This window comes from Perognathus longimembris, chromosome 13 (assembly GCF_023159225.1).
Source record: "Perognathus longimembris pacificus isolate PPM17 chromosome 13, ASM2315922v1, whole genome shotgun sequence".
NCBI lineage: Eukaryota > Metazoa > Chordata > Mammalia > Rodentia > Heteromyidae > Perognathus > Perognathus longimembris.
In genome coordinates this window covers 53,396,687-53,412,799 of record NC_063173.1, presented here as the reverse complement: position 1 = coordinate 53,412,799, position 16,113 = coordinate 53,396,687, and the positions used below count along the sequence as shown (strand labels likewise).

General features: G+C 47.8%; 2 protein-coding genes across 4 annotated transcripts in view; both read right to left on the bottom strand.

Moving 5' to 3' along the window:
* The window catches only part of Dtx4 (deltex E3 ubiquitin ligase 4), a 51,272-nt gene extending 35,765 nt beyond the window's left edge, over nt 1-15,507 (bottom strand). Inside the window, exon 1 of one of the 2 annotated variants that reach the window (XM_048360036.1) lies at nt 15,479-15,507. Coding sequence is in view for 1 of the 2 variants with exons in the window: in XM_048360035.1 (XP_048215992.1) it covers nt 643-853 (211 nt within the window). In the remaining variant the exon portion in view is untranslated. Of the gene's footprint in view, nt 1-642; nt 968-15,478 lie in introns of those variants that run through there. The other variant, XM_048360035.1, reaches the window with a different exon arrangement.
* Nucleotides 7,430-15,541, bottom strand: Fam111a (FAM111 trypsin like peptidase A). 2 transcript variants are annotated; one of them, XM_048360037.1, is made up of 4 exons: nt 15,479-15,499; nt 11,284-11,441; nt 10,609-10,715; nt 7,430-9,605 (listed from the first exon to the last, which is right to left on the bottom strand). In XM_048360037.1, the coding sequence occupies exons 3-4, from the start codon at nt 10,684-10,686 to the stop codon at nt 7,854-7,856; spliced, it is 1,830 nt and encodes a 609-aa protein (XP_048215994.1). In that variant the 5' UTR covers nt 10,687-10,715; nt 11,284-11,441; nt 15,479-15,499; the 3' UTR covers nt 7,430-7,853. The 2 variants fall into 2 exon arrangements, with proteins under 2 accessions (XP_048215994.1, XP_048215995.1); XM_048360038.1 differs by lacking the exon at nt 11,284-11,441 and having other exon boundaries at nt 15,479-15,541.
* Nucleotides 15,542-16,113: the final 572 nt, after the last annotated feature.

The following is a 16,113-nucleotide window of genomic DNA, read 5'->3' as shown; positions in this document are numbered from 1 at the left end:
TCCTCCTTCTCCTCCCCCTGCCCTGGCCTGTTGCTTCGGGAGCCCAGGCAGAGGCACTGGAGAAATGTCACCGCATCCAGGATGATCTGTCTCTCGGGATCCTCAGACTCCATTCTCCCCTCCCAAGACGCACCCCGGGCCCTTTCCCTGACTAGACGGTAACTGGAGCCTGGAGTGTGTATGTGTGTGTGTGTGGGGGGGGGTGTCTTTCTGTCCCCCTCCCCACCCTGTTCTTCACACACCGAGGCTTTCCTTCCACTCCATCAGAGGGGCAGAGGCACGGAGGCCGAGGAGGAGGCCCCGTGAGTGGAGGCCAGGCAGGTGTGAATCGCCAAGGGCAGGCAGCGGAGCCCCACGGTGAGGGGGCTGGCCATTGCTGCTAGCCAGAGTAGATTCGAGCCTTTCTACACGGAAGGACGCCAAGCCCGCCAGGGCTGAAAAGGGGGCGTGAAGGGGAAGGGAGCCCGGGCACAGTTGCTGATTAGGTGGCGGGGTCTCTGGAGGCTGCAGGGCCACCGATCACCGCCCCCCCCCATCCCCACCCCTCTCCCTGACAGAGGCGCCCGGAGCTGCCACCGGGCGCGCCCGGGTGGGCTCCCCCCCTCCCCACACCCGGCAGGACGAGGGCGGTGGGCGACTCACCCGTGTCTTGGCGGAACTGGTTCATGGACTGCAGGTCGATGATGTAGGGCGCCAGGCGGCCGTCCGCCTGGCCCAGCACCACGCTGCCCCCGGCGCGGGGCCCGGCGCGGACCACCGCCTCGATGTGGTGGCTCACGGCGGGGCTGTAGGGCCGCCAGCGGCCGTGCTCGTTCAGCCATTCCCAGACCACCACGGCCGAGGCCAGGAGCATGGCGAGCCCGGGGCTGCACCGGCGGCCGCGCTGCCCGGCCCGCCTCCCGGGCCCGGAGCGCCCGATCTCCTCCGCTTCCTCCGGCGCCGCCGCCTCGGGGCCTCGACCGCGCCCCCCGCCCCGAGCCCCGACGCCCCCGGCAGCCTCAGCTGCGGCCCATGGGCTCCGCCCCAGCCGCGCATCCACCGCGGCCCGGAGACCCGGGCTGCCGGGCTCGGACCGCGCGCCGCCGCCGCCGCCGCCGCCGGGCTCCGCCGCTGCTGCCGCTGCTCCGGGGGTTCGAGTCGCTTCATGCAAATGCCCGGCTCCGCGCAGACACCGCCCCGCCCGGCAAAGCCTCCTCCCCGCCGGCCGCCACCACCGCCGCCAGCCGAGGACCGAACCCGCGCACCAGTTGCGCCTCGGGCTTTGCCAACGCCGGGGAGACCCAGCCGGCTGCGCGAGCCGCGCGGCGAAAGGCACGCGCCGCTCCCCTCCCCTCCCCGCCCCGGCCCCGCTCCGCTCCCTCCCCTCCCGGCTCCCCTCCTCTGCTCCCTCCCCTCCCCGCCGGCCCGCCCGGCTCCGCTCCCCTCCCCAGCCTGTCTCGCCTCCCCTCCCCTCCGCCCCCCCCCCCGTCGCCGCCGGGCGAGTCCCCCTCCCGGTGACGTCGTTCAGCCCGCTCCCCCCGCCCCTCCCCTGCAGGGCGCCCAGGCAAACCCGCGCCCCCGCGGCTTCCCCAGTCCTCCGAAGCCGAGGAGCGCCCGCCGGGGACTCGGCGCCCGCCGGCACCGCGGCAGCTTCGCAGCCTCGTTCCAAATAAAAATGCATTTTAGAAAATCAAATTTCCGTGGTTGGTTTTTTTTTTTTTTTTTTTTTTTTTTTGGTCTTTAATGCACTAAGTGTCTGCAGCGCTGGCTTCCAGGCGCGGAGTCTCCATCTCGCGCATGCACGCACACACACACACGCGCTCACACACACACGCACAGGCACACGCGCTCACACACGCGCACGCACACGCCCCCACGCCCTCCAGCTCCGGCTCTGGCTCCGGCTGCTATTACCTCATCCTCGCCCGCGCCCCTCGCTGTCCTTCCCGATGCAGAGGCCACGCCCCCCGGCGGGACGCGCCGGATCTCCTGCGCCCCCTGCTGGTCGGCGGCGTCGCGTGCGCGCCGCGGGCCCCAGGCTTGCTACCCACCGGCCCAGCCCTTGGCTCAGGGGACCCAGCGCCGGGATGCAGCGCGGGGGGCGAAGGATGCGAGTCCACCCTCCAGGTGGGGAGCCCCTGCGGGTTTTATAGCCTGTTCAAATGAAACTGCAGTCAAGAAGGCAGACGCCAGATCGATCAATTCCGTAGCTCTTTTTTTACGAGGAAAGTTTGGAGACATTAGGACAAACAGAAGACAGACTTGGCTCTTTTGATCACCAGTGGCTAATGAGGAAAATGCCCTGCATGGGTGCTAAGAGGAAGATGGAAGTCGGGGTTGCATAGTAACTACAGGTGTGGTAGAACATACCTGGAATCCCAGTCCTGGAGAGACTGAGGCAGGAGAATTGTGTGTATGAGGCCATCCTGGACCACAGAGTGAAATCCTTTTTCAACAAAACAAAAGGATTACATTAATCTTGTCAGAACAGGCTCTTCGTTTCTCTGAGTCTGAAGTCACACGGAACAATAAATTCGTTTTGTCAAGATTTAAGGCAGGATATGGAAAATGAAAATAAATTATGTGCCAGGGAGTGAGGATATACATCTTTTTGACATGATTATTTTTTCCATAATATCATATGATCATTTTGTGTTTTGAAAGACAGGAAGGAAAACCAGGCTAGATAACTCAGGAATGACCAGGTGCTGCAAGCATCAGCCAGATAAAAGGATGCCTAACAAATGTTGAAGTGACAGCTTTAAAGATGAATGGGAGGCAGAAAGAGACTTTCATCTATCTATGCCCAGCCTTATTCTGCAACTGGTTTTCTTGTATCTGCTGTGCTAAACAAGCCAGAGTATTGCAACAGAATTAAAATGCCTCATATCAGGGATACATTGTGTGCATGCACTGAAATGTCATGATGAAACCTTGCCTTCCACAACTAATGCATGCTAATAAATCACTGGCTCCAGAGATTCAGATGTAGCTGTGTTTGGAGGTTGTTTCCCACATCCCTCCTTGATCTCTTGTGCTGCTGTGCTCAGGGCTGAGTCTCCACTTCCATCCTCTAAGAGACTGTGGTTTGGCCACACCTGAGCTGATGACAGAGTGAATCTCATCACATAATCAACAGTTGTACATGCCATGGTTAGATGATCATAGTTAGAGGATCCTTACCAAGACCAAGCAGCACATCAGGAGATGGAATGCCAAAGATATGGTATTACCTGGTGTTGGTGGCTCAGGCCTGTAATCCTAGCTACTCAGGAGGCTGAGATCTGAGGATTGCCAGCCCAGGCAGGAAAGTTCGTGACACTCATATCTCCAATGAATCACCAGACACCCCAAAGTAGAGCTGTGGCTGAAAGTGTTAGAGTGCTAGCCTTGAGTGAAAAAGCTCAGGGACAGCACCCAGACTCTGAGTTCAAGCCCCATGACTAACAACAACAAAAACGAAACCAAAACCAAACAAAAAAAACTTTTTCCTAAATTTAGGTTGCACTCAAAGCTGGAAGTCAGTGTGTGCACCTGAAAATAGGTGCAGCCGTTATGCCTGCCTAGAATATACTTCCTTCAGAACTCAAGCCTTATTCCGAATGAGGTAGGCCAAGGTACAATAATCTTTTACTTTGGAGATTGTGTCCTGGTTTAGAGGATTCCTGATTATCCATAAGGTTTATCTCCCATCATCTGAAATGCATGGGCCAGGGTCACACAGGGCTTCTGGTGTGTTCCATTAACAAACTTCAGATGAGAAAGAAGGAACAAAAATTCCCTCCAGAAAGGCAACGGCTATTTCTCTTGTAAACTTGATGATGTCCAGACTCTACCGGATGAGATCTTAAACATATCATTTGAGATTTTAACTACTAACATCTTTTGGACATTTCTTTGTTAGTTCGGGAGTCTTAGTCAAAAAGAAGGGAATCGGGCTGGGGATATGGCCTAGTGGCAAGAGAGCTTGCCTCGTATACATGAGGCCCTGGGTTCAATTCCCCAGCACCACATATACAGAAAACGGCCAGAAGTGGCGCTGTGGCTCAAGTGGCAGAGTGCTAGCCTTGAGCAAAAGGAAGCCAGGGACAGTGCTCAGGCCCTGAGTTCAAGGCCCAGGACTGGCCAAAAAAAAAAAAAAAAAAAAGGAATCCCAGGTGGGAAAAGACTTCCCCTTAGAGTCCCTCAAAGTCTCAACAAGGTTAATGGCTATCCTTGTTCAGAGGACGTGTACTTGGTGACTGTGACCAATAGGTGGCAGTGTTGCACTAGGTAATGGCCTCATTCAAAAGAGGTTATGTTTCTAGACATATAAATCCAGGACATATCTGTGCAGTAAATATGCCATTCAGTAAAATTCATCCTCTCTCATTCAATTTTTCCATTTCAAAGAGGAGTCTGTAGCAGCAGGTAATTGTGGATTAGGAATCTAGCTATAACTTGGAACTGAAGAGGAGTGAAGTAATTATAACACTTCTTAAGAGAGCCAGGAGTGGAACAATGGACATAAATAGTGTCTTGTTTGATGAACCAGCTCCATTAGTAGGAAAAAAAACCCAGCAAACTACACTTCACAATTTAAGCCCTAACTATGAATAATTCAAGCAATAACTCAGTGACTTTTTTCTCTTGCCCAGAAAACTGGCATAATGACATTTTTCTTGCCTATGTAGTAGGTGTTGAGCTAGTATGTCAAGAATATGTAGTAGCCTGGCGCCGGTGGCTCACATCTGTAATCCTAGCTACTCAGGAGCCTGAGATCTGAGGATCACAGTTCGAAGCCAGCCCTGGAAGGAAAGTCCATGAGACTCTTACCTCCAATAAACTACTCAGAAAAAGCTGGAAGTGGCTCAAGTGGTAGAGAAGTAGCCTTGAGCCAGAGAAGCTCAGGGCCAGTATCCAGAGCCAGAGTTCAAGCTCCAGGGCCAGCAAGGGAGAGAATAAATATATATCCTGGCACTGATGGGTCATGCCTGTAATCCCAGATACTCAAGAAGCTGAGACATGGAGAATCATGGTTTGAGGCTAGCCTGGACAGAGAAGTCCACAATACTTTATCTCCAATTAACTAGCAAACTGAGGGATTGAAGACGTGGCTCAAGTGGTAGAGTGCCAGATGTGAACAAGCAAACTGAATGAGAACAGAAGGACCTGAGTTAGCACCATAGTGCCTGGAAAAAATTATTTTGTGAAAAGTAAAGCATGTATTTAAGTCTCTGTGGTTATTAAATAGTCAAATCTCATTGATAGCAGGGTCAACATGGGGTTAAATTTGTTAGCTTCTAGTCATAGCATTTTTATCAGATGATACCTACTTTTATGAGTATATATGTATATGTGATTTATATGTGTGTGTAGGCTAGTTTTATGTTGTGAAGTAGCATCAATACTGAGAACTATTTTTCCCAGAATCCCTGAACATTCAGTGTTAGCATTTGGCAGTGAGAAAAATGTACAAGATGGCAGAAAAGTCCCAGTCAGACTCTTTTCTCCAATTAACCACTCAAAAACTGGAAGTGGAGCTGTGGCTCAAAGTGGTAGAGCACTAGCCTTGAGTGAAAAAGCTCAGGGACAGTGCCAGGTCCTCAGTTAAAAAAAAAAAAGGAAAGAAAGAAAGAGAGAAAGAGGAATAAAAGAAAAATGCACAAGAAACTTGAAGGTAGAAATCAAGTGGCCTAAAAGCAACCATAATGTCTTGGAAGACCAAGGCAGTCAGAGAGAACTTTGTAATGTTTCCACAAGCTCTCACCTGTACGTTGGGCCTGATGTGGCGGTTTTGTAATCACTCCCTAAAATTACCTAGAAACACTATCACAGGATATTTTCAGACATGTTCACTTTGATCAGACCTTTCTTCCAGAGCTTTCGATTGAAGTTGTCTGGTTATACCTACAAATCTTTTCAGCCCCATCTCATCATCCTAGATTTCCTAGTTCTTGTTCTATGTAATAGTAGCTTTTGTTTTCCTGACTGAATTCAGGCTGATAACTCTAACTCTGTGTACTTATAATTATAAACTAGATTAGAGAGTCCCAATTTCATTCATATAAATCTTGCAGTCCCTTGAAGAATGACAGGCTTTCCAAAAATATGAATATCCTTATATTAGATTCCCCTCCCCCAGATCCCTGACAATAGCAAATCCTGGTGGGTGGAGGTAGGCAAATGGGGTCTCTCATTCACTGTTGGTGGGAAGGGAAGATGGTGCATCTGGGAAGAGCGTAGAAGATTCGTACAAAGCTAACCATTGTCTCCCCATAGGGCACAGCAAGCGGGCTGCTGGATATCCACCAGATTCGGTTAAGAACTGAACATAATACAGAAAACAGTACACAAGTGTTTTTAGAGGTTTTTTTTTAATTCATAGATTACCCAAATCAAGCATCTAGAGATATTTCCAAAAGGAGTGAAGAAGCAAATTGTGCGACATCCAAACTATAAAAGATTATCCAGTGAAGATAGAAAAAAAAAACAACAAATGACCTACCCACCAGAAATACCGTAATTATCAATCAGTCTATATATGATATGACTACACACTATATGATTTTGATTATATGGTTTAGGAAATGAAAAATTATAAAGGTGTGATGGATAGGGTTCAAGAGAGAAGGAAGTGAAAAACAGGTGCAGCACTGGAGATTTATTAGGGCAGCAAAACTACTTTGTATGATCATGATACTGTAATGGGGAATAGATGGTAAGAATGGATTTGCTAAGATAAAATGCATGCAAGCACTATTCTAGCTGATGAAAAGTTGTTTCCCAACCAGGTACAGGTTAAAATTCCTCTCATGCACTGGGCACCAGTGGCTCATGCCTATAATACTAGCTACTTAGGAGGCTGAGATCTAAGGACTGCAGTTCGATGCCAGCTGAGGCAGGAAAGTCTGTGAGATTCTTATCTCCAACAAACTACTCAGGAAAAGCTGGAAGTGGTGCTGTGGCTTAAGTGGCAGACTGCAGGCTGCAGGCAGCTGCCCATAGAGAGATGGCCACCCGAAAGATGTCTGCAAGGATACATTGAGGAACTGGAAGCAAGTGCACAAGTAGAAACTATCGAGGTGACTGAGTCCTGCTCCACTAAGAGAAAGCTGAACTTATCTGTACAATGGAGACTAAGGCCATATAATTCTTCAAGAAATTGCTGTCTTCTTTCAGCTGAGAGGGACCAAAGGAAATAATATCCTAATAGCAATAAACACATTGAGTGTCTAGATCTTAGTTTCTTAGAGATCCTGGGAGAAAGAGTTGATTCTAGGACTAGGAAACATTTTTTTAAGCTTAAAGCACCTTATTAAAAAATAAAGAAAACATATCATTGGAATAGATTGCACTAAAAGTAATCAGCAGTGTTTAAAAAATGCAGCTGGGTGCTGGTGGTTCACACTTGTAATCCTAGCCACTAAGGAGGCTGGGATTTGAGGATTGTGTTTTACAGCCAGTGGAGATTGTGGCTCAAGTGGTAGGGGAGGGCTAGCCTCATGATGAAAAAGCTCAAGAACAGAGCCTAGGCTCTGAGTTCAAGCCCAGGACCAACAAAAAGTCACCACCTTGGTCAAATTGAGAACAATTTGAGCAGTAAAATAAAGCAATAGTGAATTATCACCCAATGTGTAAGTATATCCATGAACCCATACTGATACTTATAAATGGTTGAATAGTGTCTAAAATAGTCTACCACCTAAAGTTCTGAAGATCGATTCCTTTATGGACTTAGAAAAATGCCTGATACCCAGTATGCTTGAGCTATAGCATTAATGCTATGTGTTATGACCAGTTTTGGAAGCTAGAAAACCATCATCATTAACGTATTAATGTATTAATGTCCCCACGGACAATTCCCAGGGAGCCACATGGCATCTCAGCAGGCCTCAGTCCTCTTGACTTGACATTTCTACATCCTGGATACACACTTCCGTATACCAAGCCTCATCTTTCTGCTTCATGTCAGAGAGGATGGATTCCATGGAAGAGCCATACTCAATGATGTTGAAAACCCCATGCTGGTACTCACACGTGATGCCAGCCATATGCATGGCCACCAGTGAACCTTTGGCATCAAACACGGGGGAGCCAGAAGATCCCCAATAAAAAGCAGTGTCATAAGTCAGCACATGAGGGTTGTGAGCGATCTCCTGGAAACTGTTTTGAGTGTACATGTGGACAAAAGGGTAGCCTGCTGCTTTTCCTGCCTCCATTTTTTCCATGTAGTTTTGCTTTCGTTCGCTCTGAGGGATCACCAGGCAACCATCGGTCGTCTTGCTCTCTCCCTGGGGATGGCCAATGATGTACATCAACCCACTGAGTGGTAGAGGGGCGATGCGATCTCGTAGCCCCGGGGGGACTGGCTGTCCATTGGCCTTCAGTTTCAGCACAGCATAGTCAAGAGTGACATCTGATAGCTGAAACCAAGGTTCGAGGAGAAAGCAGTTCTCATCTTTTACTGGGATCTCCTCGTAATTAAATAACACCTTGACACATTGACCAAGGACCTTTGCCCACTGACTTGGCTCTATCCCTTTCCCCATGATGTCACTGATGACATGTCGACAAGTGAAAATGAACACTCCTGAAAACACGAAGCAGGTGGCACAACCCTTAATTCCGTTATTATCCCAGAGTAGGTACCCGACAGAGTCACCCAGCTGGGAAAGAAGTTTGTGGACCTTCACTGGAGTAGAGTTTTGGGTCACTTTTCCAAAGGTTCTCTTATGCAGTGTAAACAGTGATCTTTTCTCTTCTTTCTTTTTTTTCACTTCTGCCTTGATGTATTCTCTGATTTTTTCACTTTCGCATCTCAGACTGGGGTACTCATCCACGATATAGTCTTTCAGCACTTTGCTGTTTCTCTTCTCTGGCTCCAAATGCTGAGCTGGTGCTGTCGTTTTTCGATTTGCTTTTCTCTCAACTTCAACCTCGAAGAGCTTGCCCTCTAGCTCGTCCACTGGCTGGGTGCTTTCGTTGATGGAATCCAGATCATTGATGAGTTTCCAGCTCTCCTTCTCCAGAAGGGAACAAAACCTGCCATCTTTGCACAGAGTGTCTTTGATGGTTTCTCCTTTGAAACCAAAGACACAGAGTTTACTTCCTTCCTTGTGAAGCTTTCTGCACTGAACAATCTTTCTTACCCTCTTCCCAACTGCATGAACGTAGAATTTCACACACTCAGTAGAGGCATGGTCATGCCGACCAGACATTTGGCTATCTTCTTTCTGTTCCTTTCCACGTTTAAAAAATGTAATTTCTACGTGGCTCTTTTCAGGAAAACAATGGAGGGGCATTCCAAGGTTTAGGTACCCCTCGATTCCTTTTGTACCACGGATCAGCATTTCCTGGTCTGGCCGAGCTTCTATCTCTTTTTGGACTGCCTCAAGAGTGATAAGTCCCTTGTATAAACTGTCCTTCTCATTATGTATAAGGGTATATTTCATGTTTTTGTTTTTCCTGATGTTTACAGCAAGGGTAAGTTCAATGCTCTTTTTTGGGGTGGTGGTCTGGTCTTGTGGATTGCTCTTAGGCAGCTGGGACTTTTGATCTTTAGTGTTAGTTATATCACTTGGCCTTTTTCTAGATTCCTCTTTAATTTGAAAAGTACTGGGACTATTCTGCTCTTCTTTGGGTATCTAAAAAGAAATGGTAAATACTTTTTAAAACTCTAGTCATTCATTTTTTCTTTTTAAAAGAAAATTTGGTGCCAGTCTTGGGGCTTGAACTCAGGACCTGGGCACTGAGCTTCTTTTAGTATTCTAGCAGAACAGATTGTGAATAACTTAATTAGGCTACTTGATTAGTAAAACTGGTGCTAATGTTCATTACAATCGTTAAACTCTAATATCATTAAATAATACATAGGACATTCTTTAAAACACTTCTTGATTCAACAGTCCAGCAAAGATGTTTCTTGAAGCAAATGTTATTAAAAGTTATTGAGAGGGCTGGGGATATAGCCTAGTGGCAAGAGTGCCTACCTCGGATACACGAGGCCCTAGGTTCGATTCCCCAGCACCACATATACAGAAAACGGCCAGAAGCGGCGCTGTGGCTCAAGTGGCGGAGTGCTAGCCTTGAGCGGGAAGAAGCCAGGGACAGTGCTCAGGCCCGGAGTCCAAGGCCCAGGACTGGCCAAAAAAAAAAAGTTATTGAGAATGTTGATGGAAACGTTCAAATTATTTATGTGTGAAAGGCTGCTTTGATATGGCCAAGTTCGTATTACAACTCCCTTTCCCACTTGCATTCACCCAAACAGAATAAAGTAGATGAGAATACATTGAATTTATGGACTCTTTCCAATACACCACAAGACAACTTCCTTTTTTTTGTTGTTGTTGGTCGTGGGGTTTGAACTCTGGGCCTGGGCACTGTCCCTGAGTGCTCTTCAGCTCAAGGCTAATGATCTAGCACTTTGTACCACTTCTGGTTTGCTGGTGGTTCACTGGAGATAAGAGCCTCAACAGATTTTCCTGCCCAGGCTCACTTTGAACTGCAATCCTCAGATCTCAGCCTCCTGAATAGCTAGGATGACAGGTGGGAGCCACCAGTGCCCCAGCGAGACAACTTTCTTGGCAGGAAGACCCGCACAATCAGGATGAAAGGATGGCAAAGTCTGCTGTGGTATTACTGACATACCTGAGAAAAGTAATGCTTGATCTTCTTATTTTTCTTTGCATCAAATGAGATGTGTGACTTGCGCTTCTTACTGCTCATGATGACTCCAGATGAAACAGATGGTTCAACTGAAAGATTAATGTCAAAAAGTTCAAGTTACAGCAATATTGTCACAGCCGTCATTAACTGTACAGAGCAAAAAATGACACCTTTACTTGAGCTCCCCATACCTTCTCTCTTTAGCTCTGGCCTTCTCTTCCAAGATAGAGAGTTTATCCACCAAGTATCATCACCTAACAATAGAAATTCTCTTTTACAGGATACTATATTCAGGTATCATGCTAAATATGTTACAAAAAGTCATTTCTAACTTCTAACTCCATCACCACCTTAGAAAGTAGCTTACATCTCACTAGTGAGTCTTATGTCCAATGGAGCTTGAACTCACGGCGTCTCCCTCTTGCTTAGCTTTTCCACTCAAAGCTGGTGCTCTATCACAAGAGCCACAGTTCCACTTCCAGCTTTTTGCTGGTTAACTGAAGATCAAGAGTCTCACAAACTTTCTTGCCTGGGTTAGCTTTGAACCTTGATCCTTCCTCAGATCTCAGCTTCCTGATAATTATACCTTTTAAGGTCCTTTTAGGTACTGGAAAATATTTTGCTTTGCTGAGATCAAAGTATTTTTTAGACTATTACCTCTTGGATTGAGTCTTCTCTCTTTTGTCCAACTTGTACACTATACCCTGTACTACTGGTCAGGTGGATGTCTTCTATGCTTATGCTCACAACGCTGCCCTTTCCACTGACAATGTGCTACTGAGGAAATTTACTTATTCTCTCTGAATCTCAGTTTCCTGTCTGTGAAAAGAAAGGCAATGACTCTAAATGAGAAAGTAAGTTTGAAAATTCACTCTGTCAGTGGTTCATTCTCTTTTTCTTCTTTCCTTCCCTCCCTTCTTCCTTCTTTTCTTTCTTCCTTCCTTCATCCCTTTCTTCTCTTTCTCTTTCTTTCTCTTTCTCCTTTTCTTTCTTTCTCTCTCCCTTTCTTTCTTTTTCTCTCCTCCTCTCTCTTTCCCTTCCTTCCTTCCTTTTTCTTTCTTTCTTTCTTTCTTTCTTTCTTTCTTTCTTTCTTTCTTTCTTTCTTTCTTTCTTTCTTTCTTCCTTCCTTCCTTCCTTCCTGTGTGTGCCTCCAGGCTAGCACTATACAATTTGAGCCACAGCACTACTTCCAGCTTTTTGGTGGTTAACTGGAGATATGAGTCTCATAGAGCTACCTGACTTGGCTAGCTCCAAACCATGAACCTCAGATCTCAACCTTCTGAGTATCTAGGATTACAGGGATGAGCCACTGGTGCCTAGCTAATGCAGGTATTGATCAGGCTGTGCCTACCCCATGCGTACAATTATGAAGTTGCCACCTACTAGCTGTATGATCTCGGGCCTTCTGATTAAATACTTTTTCCCCTCCATTTCTTCACTCTCAGAGGACAGCAAGGTTAGAACCAATTATGCTGCTGAGGAGATGAACACACGTGAATGCTTGTGTGACATAGGTATCTCAGGGAATATTGCTGCTCTTAAGTTAGCATTATATACTGTTAACCACAGGAACACTTTTTAGGCAGCAGAGAATGTGAAAGAACCCAACTAGATAAATGAGGAACTGGGCTATGCTGTAAAATCTCTATTGCTCAATAAGGAAGAAGATTTCGGGGTTTCTCATGTCTGCTGCTTGATGACTCACTTTTGAGGTTTGAAAAAGGACTTCAAGTGATGAACCTATACACCCGAAAACAGACAAATGAAGCAGGCAGAAAGAAACAGGAACCTTGTACATCACTGGCTTATATCTGAGCAATCATCCCATTATTGGCCACAATTTTTCGGTCCAGAATCCAGGCAGAACCAAGTTATAGCAATATTTGAGGGGTTTTTAGCTGTCCTAGTCCAATCTTTTTTTTTTCTTTTTTTGCCAGTCCTGGGCCTTGAACTCTGGGCCTTGGTGCTGTCTCTAAGCTCCTTTTGCCCAGGGTTAGCACTCTATTACTTGAGCCACAGCACCATGTCTGGCTTTTCCTGTGATTAATTGGAGATAATAGTCTCATAGATTTTCCTGCCTGGGCTGGCTTCAACTGTGATCCTCAGATCTCAACCTCCTGAGTAAGCTAGAATTGCAGGCATGAGCCACTGGTGCCTGGCAAAGTCCAACCCATTTTAAAGTTGGGGAAGTCAAGGTTCTACTGAACTCAAGGATTCATTTTACTTCTTGCAGTGAAGGAAGAAAACAACACAGCCTAACCTAGGTTGCATCTTCATCCCACCAGCCCGATCTCCTGGGATTTCTCTTTCCCCCCTCTTTCATCCTCCACCCCCTCTCTCCTTACTTTCTGCCCTCCCTCTTACTTGTAGGTCTCTGGCCTCTCATCTTCTCTCCCAACAGCTTTTCCTCCCCACCATTTCCTGCTTTCTCCAGGCATCTTGCTAGTTTCACTTCCTCTCTAGCTAAAACAGTCTCTCCAATGCCTCACCAATCATGGTTGCCCTAAGCATTTCCCCAGTTACCCTCTCTCTTTCCTATTGCCACAGTGGAACAAAAGCACAGGCTGAGATACACTGGGACACGTGTCCTCCAGGTGGGCAGTGCTTCTGGCTTAGGCCTCCTGATCACCAAACTCATCCCCTTTCCAGCCTAGAGGCCCCAGGGCAGCTGCACTCCAGATTGTACCTGGTACTCTATCCAATTCCACTATGTTCCTGGTGTTCTAGCCAGGATCCATGTTCAAATCTAGTGTCCAGTGCAAGTCAGCTCCTATTGGAGGAGGTATCTGGAGTACTTTTGAGACTGACCAATCAGATGGCACTTGTGTTATCATCTCTACAGAGTCTAACCAATGAGTGTGCTTGTGTTAAGATTAGGCCAGAGGGAAAGGGGACTAAAAATGTCAAATTGCTGACTAGATAGCCACTTCCAAACCTGCCACACCCTCCCACTCATCTCTCCACTTTCTTCTCTCTGTTCATTGCTTCTTTGGACACCAGGGGAAGAGTGGAGACTGGTTGGTACTGGCCTAGGTAGCTATGGAGAGAAACGTTATATGTCCCCACTAGTATAAAATAAAATCTGAATTTCACAGGCCTCAGAGCCATCCCAAGAAACAGATTGGGAAACAAAATTCCCTGTGAACTTTGTTCACAGCAATAAAAATAGCAATGACAGGGACAAATTGTAGTGTTGCTAATGAAAGGCAGAGTATTATTATGATTATTTGTTGCTGTTACAAACATGAAAGTTTTTTGAATTCTGGTCAGATAAAAAGGATTCCTTAAAAGATTACCAATAAAACCAAAGCTGGGTAACTATGATGGCTCACATCTGTAATGCTAGTTTACTCAGGAGGCTGAGATCTGAGGGTTGGGGTTTGAAGCCATATAGACAGGAAAGTCTGTGAGACTCTTATCTCCAATTAAACCCCAAAAAGCCACAAGTAAGGCTGGGATTTAAGTGGTAGTGAATTAGCTTTAAGCATGAAAGTTCAGGCCCTAGGACCAGCACAACAACAAAAAAAACCCGAAGTGCTTTATCTCCTTTCCCCATCTTTAGTAGTACAGTACCAAAGAGAAGGCTAAAGGGACCGCAGAGCAAATGAACATTTCTGAGTTGAAGGTGTTGGTTAGTCTCAGATCTCAGGGACTTGTTGAGTCAGTCTAGCAAAGGCCTCTGGGAATGTCAAATGCTGGCTTCCAGAAATGTCACCCAAACTACATATTCATAAAACAAAGTTAATTTACTACTTAACTTTGTTAACTACTTATTGAAATAATAGAGAATAGTCACATGACAGACTTTCAGCAAGATTGAGCTATGTAGTGAGAGTTTTGATCAGTTTAATCTGGGAGAATTACTTGGAATTGGGTAAGCACTAGGTAATTCAGGGTGGATGAATCTACTCAATGGAAGTTAGATTGGGGGGGGGGGTCAGGCATGGGGCTTGAACTCAGGACTGTCCCCGAGCTCTTTTGCTCATGGCAAGTGCTCTACCACTTTGAGCCACAGCACCACTTCTAGTTTTCTGATAGTTGATGGGAAGTATGAGTCTTAAGGACTTTTCTTCCCTAAGCTGGCTTTGAACCCTGATCCTCAGATCTCAACCTCCTGAGTAGCTAGGATTACAGGTGTGAGTTACCAGCCTCGGGCAAGTGTGTGTGTGTGTGTGTGTGTGTGTGTGTGTGTGTGTGCCAGAACTGGGGCTTGAACTCAGGGCTTGGGTGCTGTTCCTTAGCTTTGTTGCTCAAGCCTGGGGGCAGGGGAGCAGTAGTAGTAGACAGGGAATGAACTGGATCAATGAACGTTTTATGCATCTTGTAAATGTCTCCATGAAGTCCCTTTGTATAGTTACTTTATACTATTATTTTTTAAAGACACAGTCCGCAACTTTGTAGTCCCTAGAAGAGCCAGGTGGAATAGCTTGTATCGGAAGGGCACGGTGGGCACGCAGTCGTGTCCGGGCCAGCAGGAAGCGGGTAGCCGGCAGTGATGGGTGGACAATCATTTCTCTTCCCCAAATGGCCGCCTGTGCCTGCAAACGCCCCCCCCCCCCCCGCCAGCAGCCCTCTTCCTCTCCCAACGTTCCTCCCCCGCGAAGCAGCGCCCCGTGGAAAGCTGTTCCACGCGTGCACACCTTTCCGTCCCGCTTTAAAGTTGGGTGTGTCCGACTTGGACGCGCGCGATCGCTACAGCCAGCCTCCCTCCCTTTCCCCCTCCCTCCCCGCCTGGAGCAGATCCGGAGAAACCCGGGGTGCCCCGGCTCCGTTCTAAGGACCTGCGGGCTGCATCAGGTCCCCTCCTCCCCGCTTCCTAAAAAGCAGCCCGGACGTCCAGGAGGAAACTCACCCAAGGGCGGAGAGTCCCCGAATGAATCCTGCGGGATGGCGCTTGTGGCTGGAAAGGGGGTGCGGGGTCCCTCCAGGAATCTCCTGCTTTGCGGAACCCTAGAGGCCCTGGGCTCTTCTGTCTCGGCTTGGGCTGGAGGAGAGAGGAGGGGGCTGGAAGGCACAAGCGGCTCCCACCAGTCTCCGGAATTGGTGACCGGAGCGAGACCCGGACCGGCGCTTCACACCCCGCCGCCCTCCCAGCCAATGCCTGAGTCTCCGGGCGGGCTGGGTTGGGCTGGGTAGGGCTTGAAAAAGAGCGGGAAGCGATCTGGACCAATGAGGCTCTGGGCAGTGGCCGCCTCACCAACGCACTGCACTGCGCAGGCGCGCGCGCCTAGAAAGCACCCCGGGAAGTCAGGGGCGCACAGGCCGTTCCCGCGCCTGGCAGAAAGCAGGTTCGCAAAGGGGCCTCTGAGGGTGCAGAGGTTGGGATGGGGAGAGGGAGAGGGAGGGGGAGGGGGAGGGGAGGGGGAGGAGGAGGCGGCCAGAGAATTTCCAGGACAAGAGATTGTTTGTTCTCTTATATGGGAAAAGTGTATTCTTTCTCTTCCTTCTTTTCTTCTTGGTCTTCTTCTTCTTCTTCTTCTTGGTCTT

Excerpts from the sequence above, each read along its gene's own strand:
- Fam111a (XM_048360038.1), bottom strand. The coding sequence starts at position 10,686 with ATGAGCAGTAAGAAGCGCAAGTCACACATCTCATTTGATGCAAAGAAA. Across the intron at positions 9,606-10,608 it reads TCAAGCATTACTTTTCTCAG|ATACCCAAAGAAGAGCAGAA; the intron begins GTATGTCAGTAA and ends ATTTCTTTTTAG.